The sequence below is a fragment of the Leguminivora glycinivorella genome, chromosome 4 (assembly GCF_023078275.1).
Source record: "Leguminivora glycinivorella isolate SPB_JAAS2020 chromosome 4, LegGlyc_1.1, whole genome shotgun sequence".
NCBI classification, from domain to species: domain Eukaryota; kingdom Metazoa; phylum Arthropoda; class Insecta; order Lepidoptera; family Tortricidae; genus Leguminivora; species Leguminivora glycinivorella.
The window spans coordinates 22810151-22826302 of record NC_062974.1 but is presented as its reverse complement, the minus strand read 5'-3'; the positions used below and the strand labels follow the sequence as shown (position 1 = coordinate 22826302).

Sequence of the window (16152 nt, the reverse complement as noted above, 5' to 3'; positions counted from 1 at the left end):
TTGCGCTAAATATCCAACCATAGCTGCTGAACCTGTGTCTTACCACGTATTGCTTTTATCTATACACTGTAGGGAAAGGTGGTGTGTTCGCGCATGCAGTGCATTTTACGAGGAACTTTGTATTTTATCTGTGGAGCTGATATAAATCCGGAAAACACGCATTCTGGTCGCGTTCCATCATAGTGTGTGACAACTCGACGGCCTTTGGAAGCGTCGAACTTATGATATCTTAAACCCACATGGCTCACATCTGCCACCAGCTCTAGCAGGCATTCGCAATGCCAGGGATTGTTATAGAAAGCAAACATTCTAAAACTCCCTGCATTATTTGCAAGCGGAGATATAATATTTGCTGGCAGTTGAGCGATATTGTTGTTACGTAGCCACAACCACGTCAATTTGAGGTTACTTGCGAATATGCTTTCAGACATAGACGTTATCCTGTTCCTGCTTAAATCCAAATAGTATAATTCCCTCAAAGGCTTGAATATATTAGGGTGAAGGTATTCGATCTTGTTATTTGACATTTGCAGGCTTTTCAATTTCGCGCAAGCGGAGAATGTCTTGGGATCATAAATTCCTGTGAGCAGATTGTCGTCCAGGTGTAAGATGGTCAACTGGTTTAAGCTTTGCTCGTCGAAAACAGGCAGTTCCCTTAACTTGTTGCGATCTAAATATAGTTGATCTAGCTTCGGGACTGATTTAAATGTAGATGATTCTAGTTCTGTAAGGTCATTGATATACACGAATAGAATCTCTAAGTTTGGGAGCCCGTGGAAGTCGCTTTGCCGTATTTCAGTTAGATTGCAGCGGGATAAGTCTAATCTAGTGGCGGCGGTGTCGATTGGGTTAATCATTACGGTTGGTATTTGTTGTCCAGCTTTTGCAGTGATCCCAGGTAATACTGTGGATAGTGTTGGCGACACTGTCAGTTGTGTCAGTGACGTCAGCAACAGTGATGGCTGGCTGCAGCCAGACTAATAGTAGCAACAGTAGCTGTATGGACGGCTCCATCAGACCTGTTATATGGTCAACATATTATATTTATTTAGTAGCCAGAAAACGAGAGTAAAATATTACTTTTGTACCATATTTCAAGAGAATAAACATTTATTTCATTTCATTAAAAAAAATTAGAATGTGTATATTTAATTAGGTATTTTTTAACTTCATCGTATTATGAATGTTCAGTATAATCTGTATTTACCAATTTTAATTCTGTAGAACACTTACATAACAATACGGTGTAATTATTGTTATATTGACTGCCTATAAATGACTTACCGAAGGTTAAACTAAGAGCGCTCATCGTCCCGTTAGAAATTTTGATCCACTTATTCTGAATTTCAGGATATTGCTATTCCAGTGCAGGTTAGGTGGCCAAGTTTTATTTTATTTGAAAGTAATGTTAACAGGATAAAATGGCTAAATGTAGTGTGTTTAATTTACAAGAGTTAAGTACGACTGCTTTATCATAGCTGTGACCCCGGTAGTTAGGTTGCGGTCTCCTTGACCAGATCAAACGCTTTGCCGTCTGTGGCGACTATGTATATGTTAACAACTCATGATCACCATAGCTTTTTGATGTTTTAGAATACGGTACCTATTAGATATGTATACATCTATGTAGTCGTCCGCAGACGGTAAAGCGTCCGATCTTGTCAAGGAGACCGCAACCTAACGCCGGGGTCACAGCCCCTATGATAAACCTGTCTTACTTAACGCAAGTTTTAACTATTGTTTATATTTCCCTCCTGAATTAAACACACTGTTTTTAGCCTGTTAAATTACTTACAAATTAAATAACACTTAGCCACTAACTTATACCGGAATGCCGGAATAGCATGGCAGTATCCTGAAATTTAGAAGAGGTCGATCTAAATTTCTATACGAACGATGAGTGCTCTCAGTTTAACCTTTGGTAAGTCTGACACATTTTAGTTCTAGCTCATGCCACGAAGTGGCAGCACGTTCCATATATTCACATTTGACCACAGAGTTGCCACTCTTTCTCTATACACGGTGGAACATAAGAAAATTAAAGATTTTAACTACGCATTTCTAAGGGCAAAGTAAAGCAAATGACGCCAAAATTTTCTGAACGTAACACTTGATTAGTTGTATAATTATATTTATTATTTATATAATTAAATTAACCTGCCAAGTTCAGATTTAGAAGTATTCTAATTTTAGATATTTTTAACCAAGTAAAACTACACGTATTTTCACAACTATACCATATTTTAAGTTCCATATAAACTTGGCATTGGATTGGATTTCAACTCTTTTTTATAAATAATTGTTCCCCTAAACAAGGGTAATTAATTAATTATTAGCCTAATTCTTAGCCTATAGGAACTTGGCTCCCTTTTTAACAGGTATGTTTTTGGTGGGATATTAATACTACTCTTTGGTCTGACATTAATAGTTATTTGTTATACAAGGGGGCAAAGTTGTATTTTAACGCCGAGTGTGGAATTGAAAAACGAGCAAGTGAAAGGATTCTATAGTTGAACCACGAGCGAAGCGAGTCGTTCGAGAATAGAATCCTGAACTTAGCGAGTTTTTCAATACACGAGAAGTAAAATACATTTGCACCCGTGTGTAACACAAAACTTTTCCTCTCACTATAGCGAGGAAACTACAACGCAAAAAATGCGTTTATCATTGCTTCCAGTACTTATAGTTCCACAGGTGGTAAATCATCTTTATTACTAGATTCACCTACTTTTATACATTTTAAAGCAGCTAATTTGACTTTATTCAAGGTCAAATTACTTTACCCAATAGTGGATAAAATGCGTTTTTACCCGCTGGTATTGAAGGACAAAACACGTGTTTCCGAGCTAGTGAGGAGAAAAATATATTAATACTAAACATTCATAATATGCACGATGAATTTAAAAATACCTAATTAAATGACATAGCATTCCAATTTTATTTATTTGAAACAACCACGTAATTTATGATACCACAGTGATACCCATATAATATTAAGAAGATACAATATTAAGAAACACCTTACGTTTTTGAATCCCTGTTTTTAGTCATAAGTTCTGATGCATACTTAATCCATTACTACCTACATATTTTACTCTCGTTTTCTAGCTACTAATAAATATAATATGTTGACCAATGTAACAGGTCCGACGGAGCTGTCCATACAACTTCTGTTGCTACCATTAGTCTGGCTTCAGCCAGCCATCACTGTTGCTGACAGCTTCACCAACACTGACTACTTCAGTGTTACCTGGGATCGCTGCTACGAGCTGCACAACAAAAACGAACCAGTAATGTTTACCCCAATAATAGACAACTCCGCCACTGCATTGGACATATCCCGATGCAACCTAACTGTATTAAGGCAAAGCGACTTCGACGGTCTCCCAAACTTAAAGGTTTTATACCTCCACCTCAATGACCTTACAGAACTAGAATCGTCTACATTCAAATCAGTCCCGAAGCTAGATCAACTATATTTAGATCGCAACAAGTTACGGGAACTGCCTGTTTTCGACGAGCAAAGCTTAAACCAGTTGACCATCCATACACCTGGACGACAATCTGCTCACAGGAATTTATGATCCCAAGACATTCTCCGCTTGCGCGAAATAATAACCCTGCAAATATCAAATAACAAGATCGAATACCTTCATCCGGATGTATTCGAGCCCTTGAGGGAATTATTCTATTTGGATTTAAGCAAGAACAGGATAACGTATGTGCTTGAAACTATGTTCGCAAGTAACCTCAAATTGTCGTGGTTGTGGCTACATAACAACAATATCGCCGAACTGCCAGAAAATATTATATATCCGCTTGCAAATAATACAGGGAATTTTAGAATGTTTTCTTTCTATAACAATCCCTGGCAATGTGAATGCCTGCTAGAGCTGATGGCAGATGTGAGCCATGTGAGTTTAAGATATCATAAGGTCGACTCTTCCAAAGGCCGCGGCCGTGAAATTGTCTTACACTATGATGGGACGCGACCAGAGTGTGTGTTTTCAGGATTTGTACAATCAACTCCACAAATAAAATACAAAGTTCCTCGTAAATTGCACTGCATGCGCGAATACACCTCCTTTACGTAGGTACCTATAGTGTATAAATAAGAGCAATACGTGGTAAGACACAGGTTCAGGCAGGCATGGGCGCGCGATAAATAACAAAACATCAGGCCGTCCCTATCGTACTATTCGTAAGCGCGTTAGCGACGGCCTGATGTTTTATCATTTATCGCGCGACCATACTTGCCTGGCAGAAGCTGTGGTAGGAGCGCAAATTAGCAAAATCTGGAGACTTCCTGGCTATCCGAAATCATTTATGAAGTATGTAAAACAAGGACATGAAGCAGACTAAGATGCCGCCCCTTTATCTCGGTCACCGGGGCTGTGCACACATAACATACTATGAACATAAAAGTACATATATTTTGAAGAATGTAAAAGGAAATATAATTGTAATTTGTATTTGTAATATGGGTACTTATATTAAATAACTATGAACATAGTAATGTGCATTGTCAAGGCTACACTGATTGCTGTTAATACATAATTTGCCATACGATTAAATAAATAAATGTGCATTAAATAAATTGTTGACATAAATTACTGGAAAGTGGTTTTTATTAAGACCTACAACGACATCTATTAAAGATATTAGGTACGATTTACTGACAAAACTCTCAGCAGCCTTTATCAGCCATACAAAGTTACCCTGTCCATACAAAGGTACCGCTGAATTAGACATGACCAAGCCTCCTAGGAAAACCAAATTATTATCAAAACTGAGGTTCAAAAGTTTTAAGCTTGTGCCGAGAGATGGCACGATGGCAGTCTATGCACTGTGATTACACATTTTAATTTGACAGTAACTCTCTATAATACTTGATCCTCTTTGATAGTAGGTATCTCAGTGTATTTTTACACGACTGCCCCAAAAAAAAGAGTGTATTGTTTTCAGCGTTCATGTTTGTATGTAAGTATGTATGTATGTTAGTTTCTTTGTTCCACCATAACTTCTGAATGCCTTAACCGATTTAAATGAATGATGTATCATTGGAATCCTTACGTCACCCCAATGAACATAGGATATGTGACGTCACTTAAAATTAAATATGGCGGGCGTATTACGTCATAATGCGAAAACTTTAGAAAACAATTTTTTGCAAACCTATCGAGTGGGGTATCAAAATGAAGAGCTTTTAAAGGCGATTAATAATATATACACATTATATGCGTTTATGTCTTGTTTTGAGAGATTAAGAGTTTTCAAAATATGTAACTTAAAGAAATCTAATAAAAACAAATATTATTGAATGAGACATTAAAATAAAGACTTTAGATAGAGGATAATAGAAAATATAGGTATTCGGAATAACAGTAGGTGTTATTCGGGGACCTAATAGTTAATAGACTAAGAATCGCGCAAATAGGGTTGAAAACGTTAAAATTTAATCTAGGTACATTTACGTCTGTTTATTAGGCAATACGATCATAAAGACACAAAAGAAATCTGCGTCGATTTACAGATCAAAGCAGGTGCCCGACTGATTTTCCGAGAAAAAATACAATCATTTTCGGCACGCCAACAGCGATTCGCCGACGGCTTCTTTGGCCGAATAACGATTAGAAGAATCTCATTACGCATAGTATAATATTCATCTGTAGTTGTAGATCATTTGGCGTTAGGTACTGGTAGTTTTCTGGGACTCGCGTATAATTTGGTGTATAGATTTAACTTTTTTTAAAGTTTCTATATATCTGACAGTTACCTATTCAAAGCTATTTATTCCGAGCCTGAGATAGCATATTGACCAATTTCATGAGGCCGAAGGCCTGAAGGCGCCCACATACTTAGAGTCGAGCGCAGCCTGACGGACGCGGTCCAAGACCGGGTGCCGAAGGCGCCCTCATACTTAGAATCAGGCGACGCCCGACGCACGCGGTCCATGGCCGGGCGCTGAAGGCATCCTCATACATAGAGTCGGACGAAGTCCGACGCACGCGGTTGAAGGCCGGGCGCCCAAGGCGCCTCATACATAGAGTCGGGCGAAGCCCGACGCACGCGGTTGAAGGCCGGGCGCCCAAGCGGGCGAAGCCCGACGCACGCGGTCGAAGGCGCCCTCATAGAGTCGGGCGAAGCCTGACGCACTCGGTTGAAGGCCGGGCGACCAAGGCGCCCTCATACATAGAGTCGGGCTTCGCCCGTAGCACTCGGTTGAAGGCCGGGCGCCCAAAGCGCCCTCATACATAGAGTCGGGCGAATCCCGACGCACGTGGTTGAAGGCCGGGCGCCCAAGGCGCTCTCATACATAGAGTCGGACGAAGCCCGACGCACGCGGTTGAAGGCCGGGCGCCCAAGGCGCCCTTATACATAGAGTCGGGCGAAGCCCGACGCACGCGGTTGAAGGCCGGGCGCCATAGGCGCCCTCATACATAGAGTCGAGCGAAGCCCGACGCACGCGGTCGAAGGCGCCCTCATATATAGAGTCGGGCGAAGCCCGACGCACTCGGTTAAGAGCCGGCCGCCCAAGGCGCTCTCATATATAGAGTCAGGCGAAGCCCGACGCACGCGGTTGAAGGCGGGGCGCCCAAGGCGCCCTGATACATAGAGTCGGACGAAGCCCGTAGCACTCGGTTGAAGGCCGGGCGCCCAAAGCGCCCTCATACATAGAGTCGGGCGAATCCCGACGCACGTGGTTGAGGCCGGGCACCCAAGGCGCTCTCATACATAGAGTCGGACGAAGCCCGACGCACGCGGTTGAAGGCCGGGCGCCCAAGGCGCCCTTATACATAGAGTCGGGCGAAGCCCGACGCACGCGGTTGAAGGCCGGGCGCCGTAGGCGCCCTCATACATAGAGTCGGGCGAAGCCCGACGCACGCGGCAGAAGGCCGGGCGCCGTAGGCGCCCTCATACATAGAGTCGGGCGAAGCCCGACGCACGCGGTTGAAGGCTCTCATAGTTAGAATCGAGTGAGGCCATGTACGCCGTCCAACGCCGGGCCAGGGCTGCGTCACTACTATTCTGCTGAGTTTAACGTTGTAAGTCATTAGTATTAGGTAAAAAAAGCGTAAGTATTTGTAGTTTTGCGGGCAAGTTTAGTGAAGGATCTGTTTGTGTGGGGATGCAGAGAAAGAGTGTTGTTGTTACGGTGTGCCATTCTCTCTGTCCTCCGTACTCGAGTTATGGCTATGCAATAGATATGTTGTCAGTGCTTAAAGCACACAACAAAAGTACAAGTGTCTAAAAGCGAATGCCGTTAAATAAAGTTACCTACCTACACGTTTTATGCTAAAATATCAAGAACCAACACCATGACCTAAATAAAATAATTATGGTTCATGAAATAAAACTATGGAAATGGATTAATTTTAAATTCATTATACGCGATTTAATCCGTTTCCAGAGTTTTATTTCATGAGTAACTATCGTGGTAACCGAAGACAATATTAATTATGGTTCGTTTGTGTGGTCACTAAAATGTAAGAAATAAAATAAATAATTAAAAATTAAAAAACACGACTGCGGTTTTAAAGCGATCTGAAAAGATGAAAATAATCTTTAGATATGCTGGTTAGTCAACTTGATTAATATAAATTAGAATAATGAGTGTTTAGTCAGGTTCATAAATAGCTAAAGCAAAACTTAATGCTCATGGAGGATATCGTGACTGTACCTGGATATTTTATTTCAATTGCAGTCGGGGGACCTTCTTGTCAGATTTTTGTCCATTGTCCCCCGACTGCAATGGAAATAAAATATCCAGGTACAGTCACGATATCCTCCATGAGCATTAACGTTTGCTTTAGCTATTTATGAACCTGACTAAACACTCATTATTCTAATTTATATTAATCAAGTTGACTAACCAGCATATCTAAAGATTATTTTCATCTTTTCAGATCGCTTTAAAACCGCAGTCGTGTTTTTTAATTTTTTAATTATTTATTATGGCAAATCATCCTCGAGAAAAAGTGAGGTTTGAGTTTTACCGTTTAATGTCAGCTGAGTAAAATAAGCCTGTTTTCTGGACAAGGATGGCTAACCAATATATTGGAGCTATTTTGTACATTGCTTGTTTGCCGAATGCGAATTGTGAACTCGCATAATAAAACACAAGTTAATTAGTAGGTGAGCAATTCCCGGCAACTTTGTACATAGCCACGTCAGCAAATTTTAATTGATCCTATTTTGTTACCAACATTTAGTAATATAAGTCGATTTTCGCAAGATATATTACTGGATAATTGTTATAATTAAGAAAATACAGATACTAGAGAACCTTAATGACGAAATAAAACTTACTAAAATCTCAATACATCAAAAAAATCTTGGTAACAAAATAGGAATAATAAAAACAAATTTAACTTTTTCCTTAATTTTTGTACAAACTTTTCGAGAACTGCTGAGGTAGGTACCTAATAAATATAGCGTCGCACTAATGTGTCTATTCTTCAGGACTGGAGCTCAAAATCAAACAAAGACTGTCAGATGTCGTTCACTCTCGCACCCTTAGCTATTTCGGTCACGTTACACGTAGGAAGAATCCGCTATAGAGAGGCTTGTTGTTCAGGGAAGAGTGGGCAGTACAAGACCCAGACTGCGCCCCTCAATGCGATGGAACAGACCAAGTGAGGGCTTTCACCGGGTCACCCTTAAATCTCTGCGCGCGGAACGCTGCAAATAGAGTAATATGGCGGGAAACCATTAAAAAGGCAGCACAACGACCCCAATGACCACGACTACTCTGAAAAGAGTATACGACTAAGAAGAAGAATACCTAATAAATACATAGAAAGACTAAAAATGCTACTACTACCAAAACTGTGTGCAGCAGTGTAAGGCAGCTACATTTACGTTAATTGACCTTATATTACCATAATAATTAAGGGGAGAAAATAAAGACTAAGGGCCCAATGCGCTACTAACTATTACATACCTATGCAATTTATCTCGTTGACTGACGATTGGATATTATAGATGAGTAGTAGTCTGATATGCTAAATGCTGTTTAAATATCCATACATATACCCATTAACACATACTGCTTTCAATAAAGCTATTCATATTCGATCCCAGAAGTCGAGCTCGTCGATCGCTGCAAAGGGGATTTGGAAATAACCGACACCCACGTGTGTAACTAAAATATTCTCGTTATTTAATTTACTACGGTAAGAACACATTTTTACAGATTGTTAATGTTCTAAACAGTAGGGTATCTACAAAAATTGTACACTATGTGAAAACTTACAGACTAACTTTTAATTTACAATTAACAGAGAAAATCAATTTCAACAAAGTTTAAGTTAAGCTTTTTTTTCATTATTAAACTTAAAACTAATTAGTATGTACATTATCTACTTATAAGTATTTACAACGTCATGTATTTTAGGTATTACTTCGAATGAATGTTCAACTAGAACGGTTCAGAGTTTGCATTGTTATTACTAAATTTAAGGCAACTTCGACGATCGTCGACATATCACAACGAATACGTATCCACTGAAGACTTTTTGAATAATTTGTTCACAGACCGCGCCCCAGAGGCGCAACGGACTGCCACTTTTGTCATGCTTTCGAATTATCCTAATCGTATTATGTTACACTAATGGAAAACGCATTGGAAGACTGCGTTCCCTGTCTCCCTTACAACAAGTACAGGACATTATCACAAGAATAATCTAACGATACCACAACATCACAATGCTTAATATTAAAATTGTTCCCCAATTATTTTAAGAAAATTATTCGACGTAGAACAAAATAGAAGAAAAACAAAATAAATCAGGTATAACAAAAGGTAACGTTCGAAAGGATATTAAAGCGATTTTTAACATTATAATTACGTTATGAACAACACGTTGGTAACTTTAGTTTTCATCGAAGTACAATTACTTTAATAATAATAAGTATTTATGCAATTTATGCGTCGTGCATTGGTTAACAGGGCACCATTTAGAAAATGTTTAACAGCAGGAAGAGTCACGGCCAAGTCCCACAAGACTTGAGATTGCTGGCAACATCGTGACGCTCCGCCGTTTACTATAAATACATCGAAATTATTCTCAATTAGACGTAACTACGTATCTTTATTACGTAGAAATAGTAAACGTATAAAAATGAGTATTTTAGAATACAGAATGTATAATTCAACAACGAAAATCCAGCGTTGATTTATTGACTCTTAAACATATTAAATGAAGGTGAAAACTTGTGAAAGTAAAAACTATTGTCATTTCAGATTGTGTAAAAAAGAACCTAAAAAAATACTGGTCAGAATTCTAAAAAGCGGTAGAAAAAATAAACAAAGAACTATAAAGGAAAACATATACCAGTATTCACTATAACAATGTAATTTAACATCAACTGGCCACGAATGTGTTCGATAAGAAGTACATAATTAATGCAGGAAGGGTAAAATACCTATTGTTACATTAAATTATTCATTTGGAAATATTGCCTGATAAGCTTTAATTACGCTAAGAAGTAAAAATAATAAAAAATAGAAAGATATTTTAGCTTAGTATAAAAGGCCGTAGTGGAAATACGGAAATGTTCGTAGGAATAAAGTTAGTAACAATACTTCTTGAGATTATTCAATTGGTACCTATACCTTAAGTATACTACAAATCAAAATCATTTCAGGTCCCTTTAATTTCTCTTAATTGGGTATATTACGGGCAAAATCCTAATGCTGAAGCAGCGTATTGAAGTCAGGAGATGCATTGTGCGTTACTAAATTTCTTTGGAATTTGGCGCAAATATTTTAAAAGGGTTTTGTCCGTAACATAATCTCCAAAAGATCTAATGCTTCACAAATCTTTGGTGCTCATCCACATACCAAATATTCGGCACAAACGAATGGAAGGATACGGCTTTATACAAAAATAGAATTAATACGAACACATTTTTCTTCTACTTTAGAAATTATACATATACGGTAATATCTAATGTTGAGATTGTAAGATGTCGTTAAAAAGCTGCGAAATGCCAAGTCAGATGCATTCATTGGAACTTGTGGTGGAATTGTAAAAGCTTTATAAAAGCGATACCTATTTAATAGGTATTTAAGATTCGACATAGTGTTTGATATTTAGCCTACCTAAATTTTGTTGACAGGTACAATTAATTCCAATAAAAGTGAGTAACCTTGACTCTGATTGACTAATTCTTAGTTCCAATTCTGACTAGAATCATTGACCGGCGGAGCGGCAGACGGCGTCATGGAGTCAATGATAAACACTTTTCAACGTCACCACGGTCTCGTCGATTACAGATTTAAATTAGGAGGTAGTTCGCGTTACTTTATGCCTTTCACACTTCGCAACTTTCCGTTGACATACGTGTCTATTTTCTATTCTTAAGAAATTAATGTGTCGGTGGCTTTTAAATAACTTTACGCTAACGAAATACATCTTCAAATAAATACTATCTCGGAAGGTATTGGTCCCGGTTTATAATTTTTAAACAAATTATAAAAATTTGGACCCATGCGGCAAACATGTGATTCATTAAACATTTACACCAGCATCACACCCGCAGCGACCTTCTCCTGCGAATGCTTCATGAGTATCGCTCTGCGACATCACATGTCTTACTTACACCTAATATAATTATAACCTTCTTAAACACATATCACAATTGAACTCTCTGACCGAGACAAGTTTTAAAGTCCACGGGCACGCGTAGGCACGCGTCAGGCGGGCGTGTGTCATTCGTGCAGGTTCTTGCTGAGGAGCAAGCTGTTGTGCGGGCCCGACAGGTGTCGGATGAGCTCCGGCAGCGCCTCGAACGTCAGCTGGCAGAAGCAGCAGTTGAAGCGGCCGGGCGTGTTGGTCCGCCCGTCGTTGTCGCTCGACGATATCACGTTGCGGTGGACCGAGCACAGGTGCTTCAGCAGGTGCGCTTTCTGCTTGAACATGGCCACGCAGAGCCGGCAGGCGAAAGGCTTCTCGCCCGTATGGACTCGGAGGTGAGTCTTGAGATTCCACGACATGCCGAACTGTTTGCCGCAATACTCGCAGCGATACTCCCGGACTGGCGCTTGTTTGCTGGAGCCTTGTTCGTGCTCCGCCGATGGAGGGTCGTCACCACCCATCTGAGGCTGACACAGCCACGGTCCCCACGAACCTGCGCTGGGAGGTCGGTATTTAAGGGCGTCTTCGTGCGCTCCTGCGGGAGGCGTCACGCTCCTTTCGGGAAGGTAGGGCGGCGCGGACGCACTGAGCGGGTGCAGCGCCCCGAGGCGAGCTCCGGCGGCCACGGCGGCCACGCTGCCCGGCCCCTGCGTATACCGCAGGTGCGCCATCTCTTCTAAGTAACTTGGTGGAAATGAAACAAAGGGAGGATTCTGAGACGGAGAGTTGTGGAAGCCGGGTCGTCGTTTTCGATGAGGTGTTACAACATAATTTTCCGGTGAAGTCTGCACGAGTGACATCAGATCTGCGTCAGGAGGTTTAAGATGCGCGTAATCTTCTAGTTTTACAGTCCGTAAATCGAGCTCTGGAGGCTCTATATAGTGCGACTTTCTCTTCGCCCTCTCGATGCCTCGGCCTAATCGATCACTAAGTAACTGTCTTCTGTACATAGTTTCAGGCGGTGGATCCTCTTGACTGGACGAAGTTGATCTTCTTCTGTTAAGGTTCTGAAAAATACAAAACAAGGAAAATGTAGTAAAATGTCTAAAAGTTAACGTAATTTGCTTTGTGCTACAAATTGATTGGATTAGATATTAATAACCCCTAACCCGTCCTTGGTTTTTTTGTGTTCACGTACCAAATTTTTTGATATAGGCTCAAATTGTTTATTTTCTATAACTGTTATCAAATGCTACCATCTGACACAAACAAACATACCCAACTGCGGTCTGTGATAAGATAATTTGATAAAATCGTACTCACTACTGGTTTGAAAAATCGTACCACCACATTTTTGCAACTTGAATAATACCCAAGGAAACAAATCATGGGAGGTATTTTATAAATAAAATTGAAGTATTTAATTACCTTTGCTGCAACTGTTTCCACGTCCACATCTTGCGAGTCCTCATGTTCACTGCCCGCGTTCTCCGAGGTCCTGGCCACCGACAGGTTGACCGGGTTGGACGAGCTCCGCCGCCGCCCCGCGAGCCGCCCGCACTCCTTATCCTCCTGCTCCTCATCATCCCTCTCATCATTACTACTAGAGTTCTCTTTCTTTATACTTAATTCTTCTTTTTCTTTACTGAAGCCTGCGCTTGGTGTTACCCGATCGCTTTCTGAATGCGAGGAGCCTGAGGGTGCGTCGTGTTTACTGCTCTCATTGCTATTGATGTCTGTTTTGAGGGTTTTCGCTTTTTGTCTGTCGCAAGATCTGTTCCGTTCCTCCGCTTGCCGGCGTTCTTTTGTTGATTTCCAGACGTCTGACTTGATTTCTAGGAGCTCGAACAGTTCTTGCATATCATCGATTTCTCCGGACTGGAAAATTAAAGTTTGTTGTTAGTCTCAAATCTCAAACCAAATTTTGCAAATTGCAGTTTGATCACATGATACAGTAGTCCAAATGATTTTTTTAATTGGGAAAATACGTTTAAGTAGATGGATGACAAAATTTGCATAAAAACTTGTAAATGTCCGTACAGAATTATTCAATCCTGATATTTATAGGACATTCTTACACATATTATATTTAGGTACTACTAGTAAGAGACAAATGTTTTTTCCGTTATTTACCCACATGCATCACAAATATCTGTGCTATTCGTGTACCTAGTATAAAAGACAATCACTTCACTTCAGGTTGGTGGACCAAATTACCGGTATGTTAGCCACTTTTTGAAGAAAGCATCAGCTCGCGTCAGTTGGTATGTTGGCTAGAAAATATTTGGAAGTTTACGGGTCACTCTTAGATGATATTGGCGGCGTATTTAGAAAGACGTCTAGGCACTGGTCCCACCGCGAGCTAGTAAGCTATGAGCTATCGGCTATAAAAACGAACAAAAGATAGTCGCTCCCGTGCAAATAAAAGAGACACGGCGATGTTTATAGTTACTCGCCCAGCGGTGAGCTATCAAAATCGCCGTGTCTCTTTTATTCGCACGGGAGTGCTTATCTTTTGTTCGTTTTTATAGCCGATAGCTCATAGCTTACTAGCTCGCGGTGGGACCAGTGCCGCAGTGGGTAACAAGAGTGATAGTATGAATACTCACTTCAATGTAAGCCTGGCCGCTGTACAGGAACACCAGGAGATGCCTCATCAGCGTGCTGCTAATGCCCGACATGTGGATGGTGACGGGGCTCTCCGTCGCTGGCGTGTCATCGAGGATTTTCCTGGAATCGAGAAAATTAACTATTAACAACGAGTCATTCATCAAAATGAGTCTAGTAGGTAGTCTTTTACCCAAGGAGAATGAATTCACAAAGACTAACGAGATGCTACATTGGCAATTTTTGTATTCCGCGTTGCTGATGTTTGCAGCAGAAGAAAATGGGCGAAGTTTTTTTAACGAGTTTGTAACGAAAATCTTCCGTTTCCTGTTGCTGCAAATCTAAATCATCAATTCTATACTACTGTAAGCGCAAGAAGTAAGTACTTATACAGCGACGAGGGTCACGAGGGCTTAAGGCCTTACGAGTAAGAAACATTTTTGTTAGTGACCGGCCATTAGAGCGTCGCGTGTCTCGGGGCGCGCAACGGGCGTCCGCGCCACGCCGCTTCAGTGTAATTCAAAAAACGCCTCCTCAGTACATTTTGTATAGGAAAGACGTAAGACGCGCCCCAGGTGGCGTGGCGGCGGCGGGGCGCGCGCCGCGCCGCTTGGCGGCGCGCCTTACGTCCTTCTTATACAAAATGTACAGAGGAGACGCTTTTTGAATTACACTCAGGTGGCGTGGCGCGGACGCCCTTTTCGCGCCCCGAGACACGCGACGCATAAGTGGGAACGCTGCCTTATAAGAATATGTTTTGTGTTGTCTGCCTTTATTTATGATCATTTGTTTTGTCTCCACTGTATCTTTATTCTGTATCTTTTGTGAGGTGTAAATACTGTACCAAAAAAGAGTGTTCTATTCTATCTTCTATCTATCTATTATATTATTATTAATCATAGCTTTACCAAAACATCGTCACAACGCAAACACCTTTAATTAAGCACTTAGAACAAGTGAATATTCTACATGTCTCAAGTTTGCGGCTGGTTTTGCCTCCAGGGCCGATCTTGGCCTAGATTGCGGCTGATGATTTGTGGCTTGGGCATTGTTATTAAATATTTAGAACGAGCATTGTGTTGATGTTACCTACACATCCTAATAACTACGATCTTGAAGTTATACTAACCTATATGACGTACATGATGATAGTTTTTTAAGTTCTCGCGTTTTGTACACATTTTTAAAGTCACTCCAGATCGGACGCGGTTAACTAATCAACATAATTTCCCCTTTTTCCGACGTTTTCGTCCAGGTTTTACTGGCCATAGTCACGGAAGACTTGGCCAAAACGGCAGAAAAAGTTAAAATCATGTTAATTAATCGCGTTCGAATTGTGAGTGACTTTAAATATGGTAACAGTTGTTAAATCGTTTAATGCTCCTTTAGTAGGTAGGTACTGAATGTAGGTACTGACTTTTATTATTTCAAATTATTACTCAAATGACTTCGCGGTGACCCATTAATGTCATGACAATGAATAATAGCAAATAATAGGTAGGTATTAGAAATAATTTCTTAGTCAAACTGAAATTAACCGTCTATATTGTAGAACAGCTGTTCATTGTAAGTATGAAGGCTATATAATCGTTCTAAGCTATCTGTTTACAAAGGTGTACGAATATCAATTTAATGTCGTTTTTATACTTTAGTGCTGTTTGATTTTGTTGTCTCTAATTTTCCACACACGAGAAACTAAAACTATTGTCTAATTGATCAAAAGCGACCTGAAACTGTGTACGTAATATATTAATACCTAGATAGGTCGACCAGCGGGAGAAAACTGTGTTTCTTTAACTTTAACTCACGCGCGTAGAGCTTAGGTTCCTTCACGCTCATGTATGACAGTCGGTGAGTGAAAAAGCTCATGAGCTCATGGCGCGAGCATCAGTATCCGCGGAGCATGAGTACCTTGACAGAAACAAGAAAACTAATCAGGAGCGGATGGCCGCCTGCTCCACAT

The 16152-nt window shown here is 40.5% G+C and overlaps 2 protein-coding genes across 3 annotated transcripts in view; one reads left to right on the top strand and one right to left on the bottom strand.

Moving 5' to 3' along the window:
• The first annotated feature begins 1324 nt into the window (after positions 1 to 1324).
• Positions 1325 to 4772, top strand: LOC125225423 (decorin-like). The gene is made up of 2 exons (XM_048129144.1): positions 1325 to 1921; positions 3145 to 4772. The coding sequence occupies exons 1-2, from the start codon at positions 1897 to 1899 to the stop codon at positions 3582 to 3584; spliced, it is 465 nt and encodes a 154-aa protein (XP_047985101.1). The 5' UTR covers positions 1325 to 1896; the 3' UTR covers positions 3585 to 4772.
• A 4368-nt stretch (positions 4773 to 9140) lies between these two features.
• The window catches only part of LOC125225440 (transcription factor Ken), a 40701-nt gene continuing 33689 nt past the window's right edge, over positions 9141 to 16152 (bottom strand). For both annotated transcript variants that reach the window (XM_048129172.1, XM_048129171.1), the window contains exons 3-5: positions 14192 to 14312; positions 13011 to 13460; positions 9141 to 12649 (exon numbers count right to left, since the gene is read on the bottom strand). In XM_048129172.1, coding sequence (XP_047985129.1) covers positions 11717 to 12649; positions 13011 to 13460; positions 14192 to 14312 — 1504 coding nt within the window. In that variant the 3' untranslated portion in view covers positions 9141 to 11716. The remainder of the gene's footprint in view (positions 12650 to 13010; positions 13461 to 14191; positions 14313 to 16152) is intronic.

Bases quoted from the DNA above. Each gene is read 5' to 3' on its own strand.
- LOC125225423 (XM_048129144.1), top strand. From the start codon at position 1,897: ATGAGTGCTCTCAGTTTAACCTTTG. The intron at 1,922-3,144 runs GTAAGTCTGACA...CCAATGTAACAG, and splicing joins TGCTCTCAGTTTAACCTTTG to GTCCGACGGAGCTGTCCATA.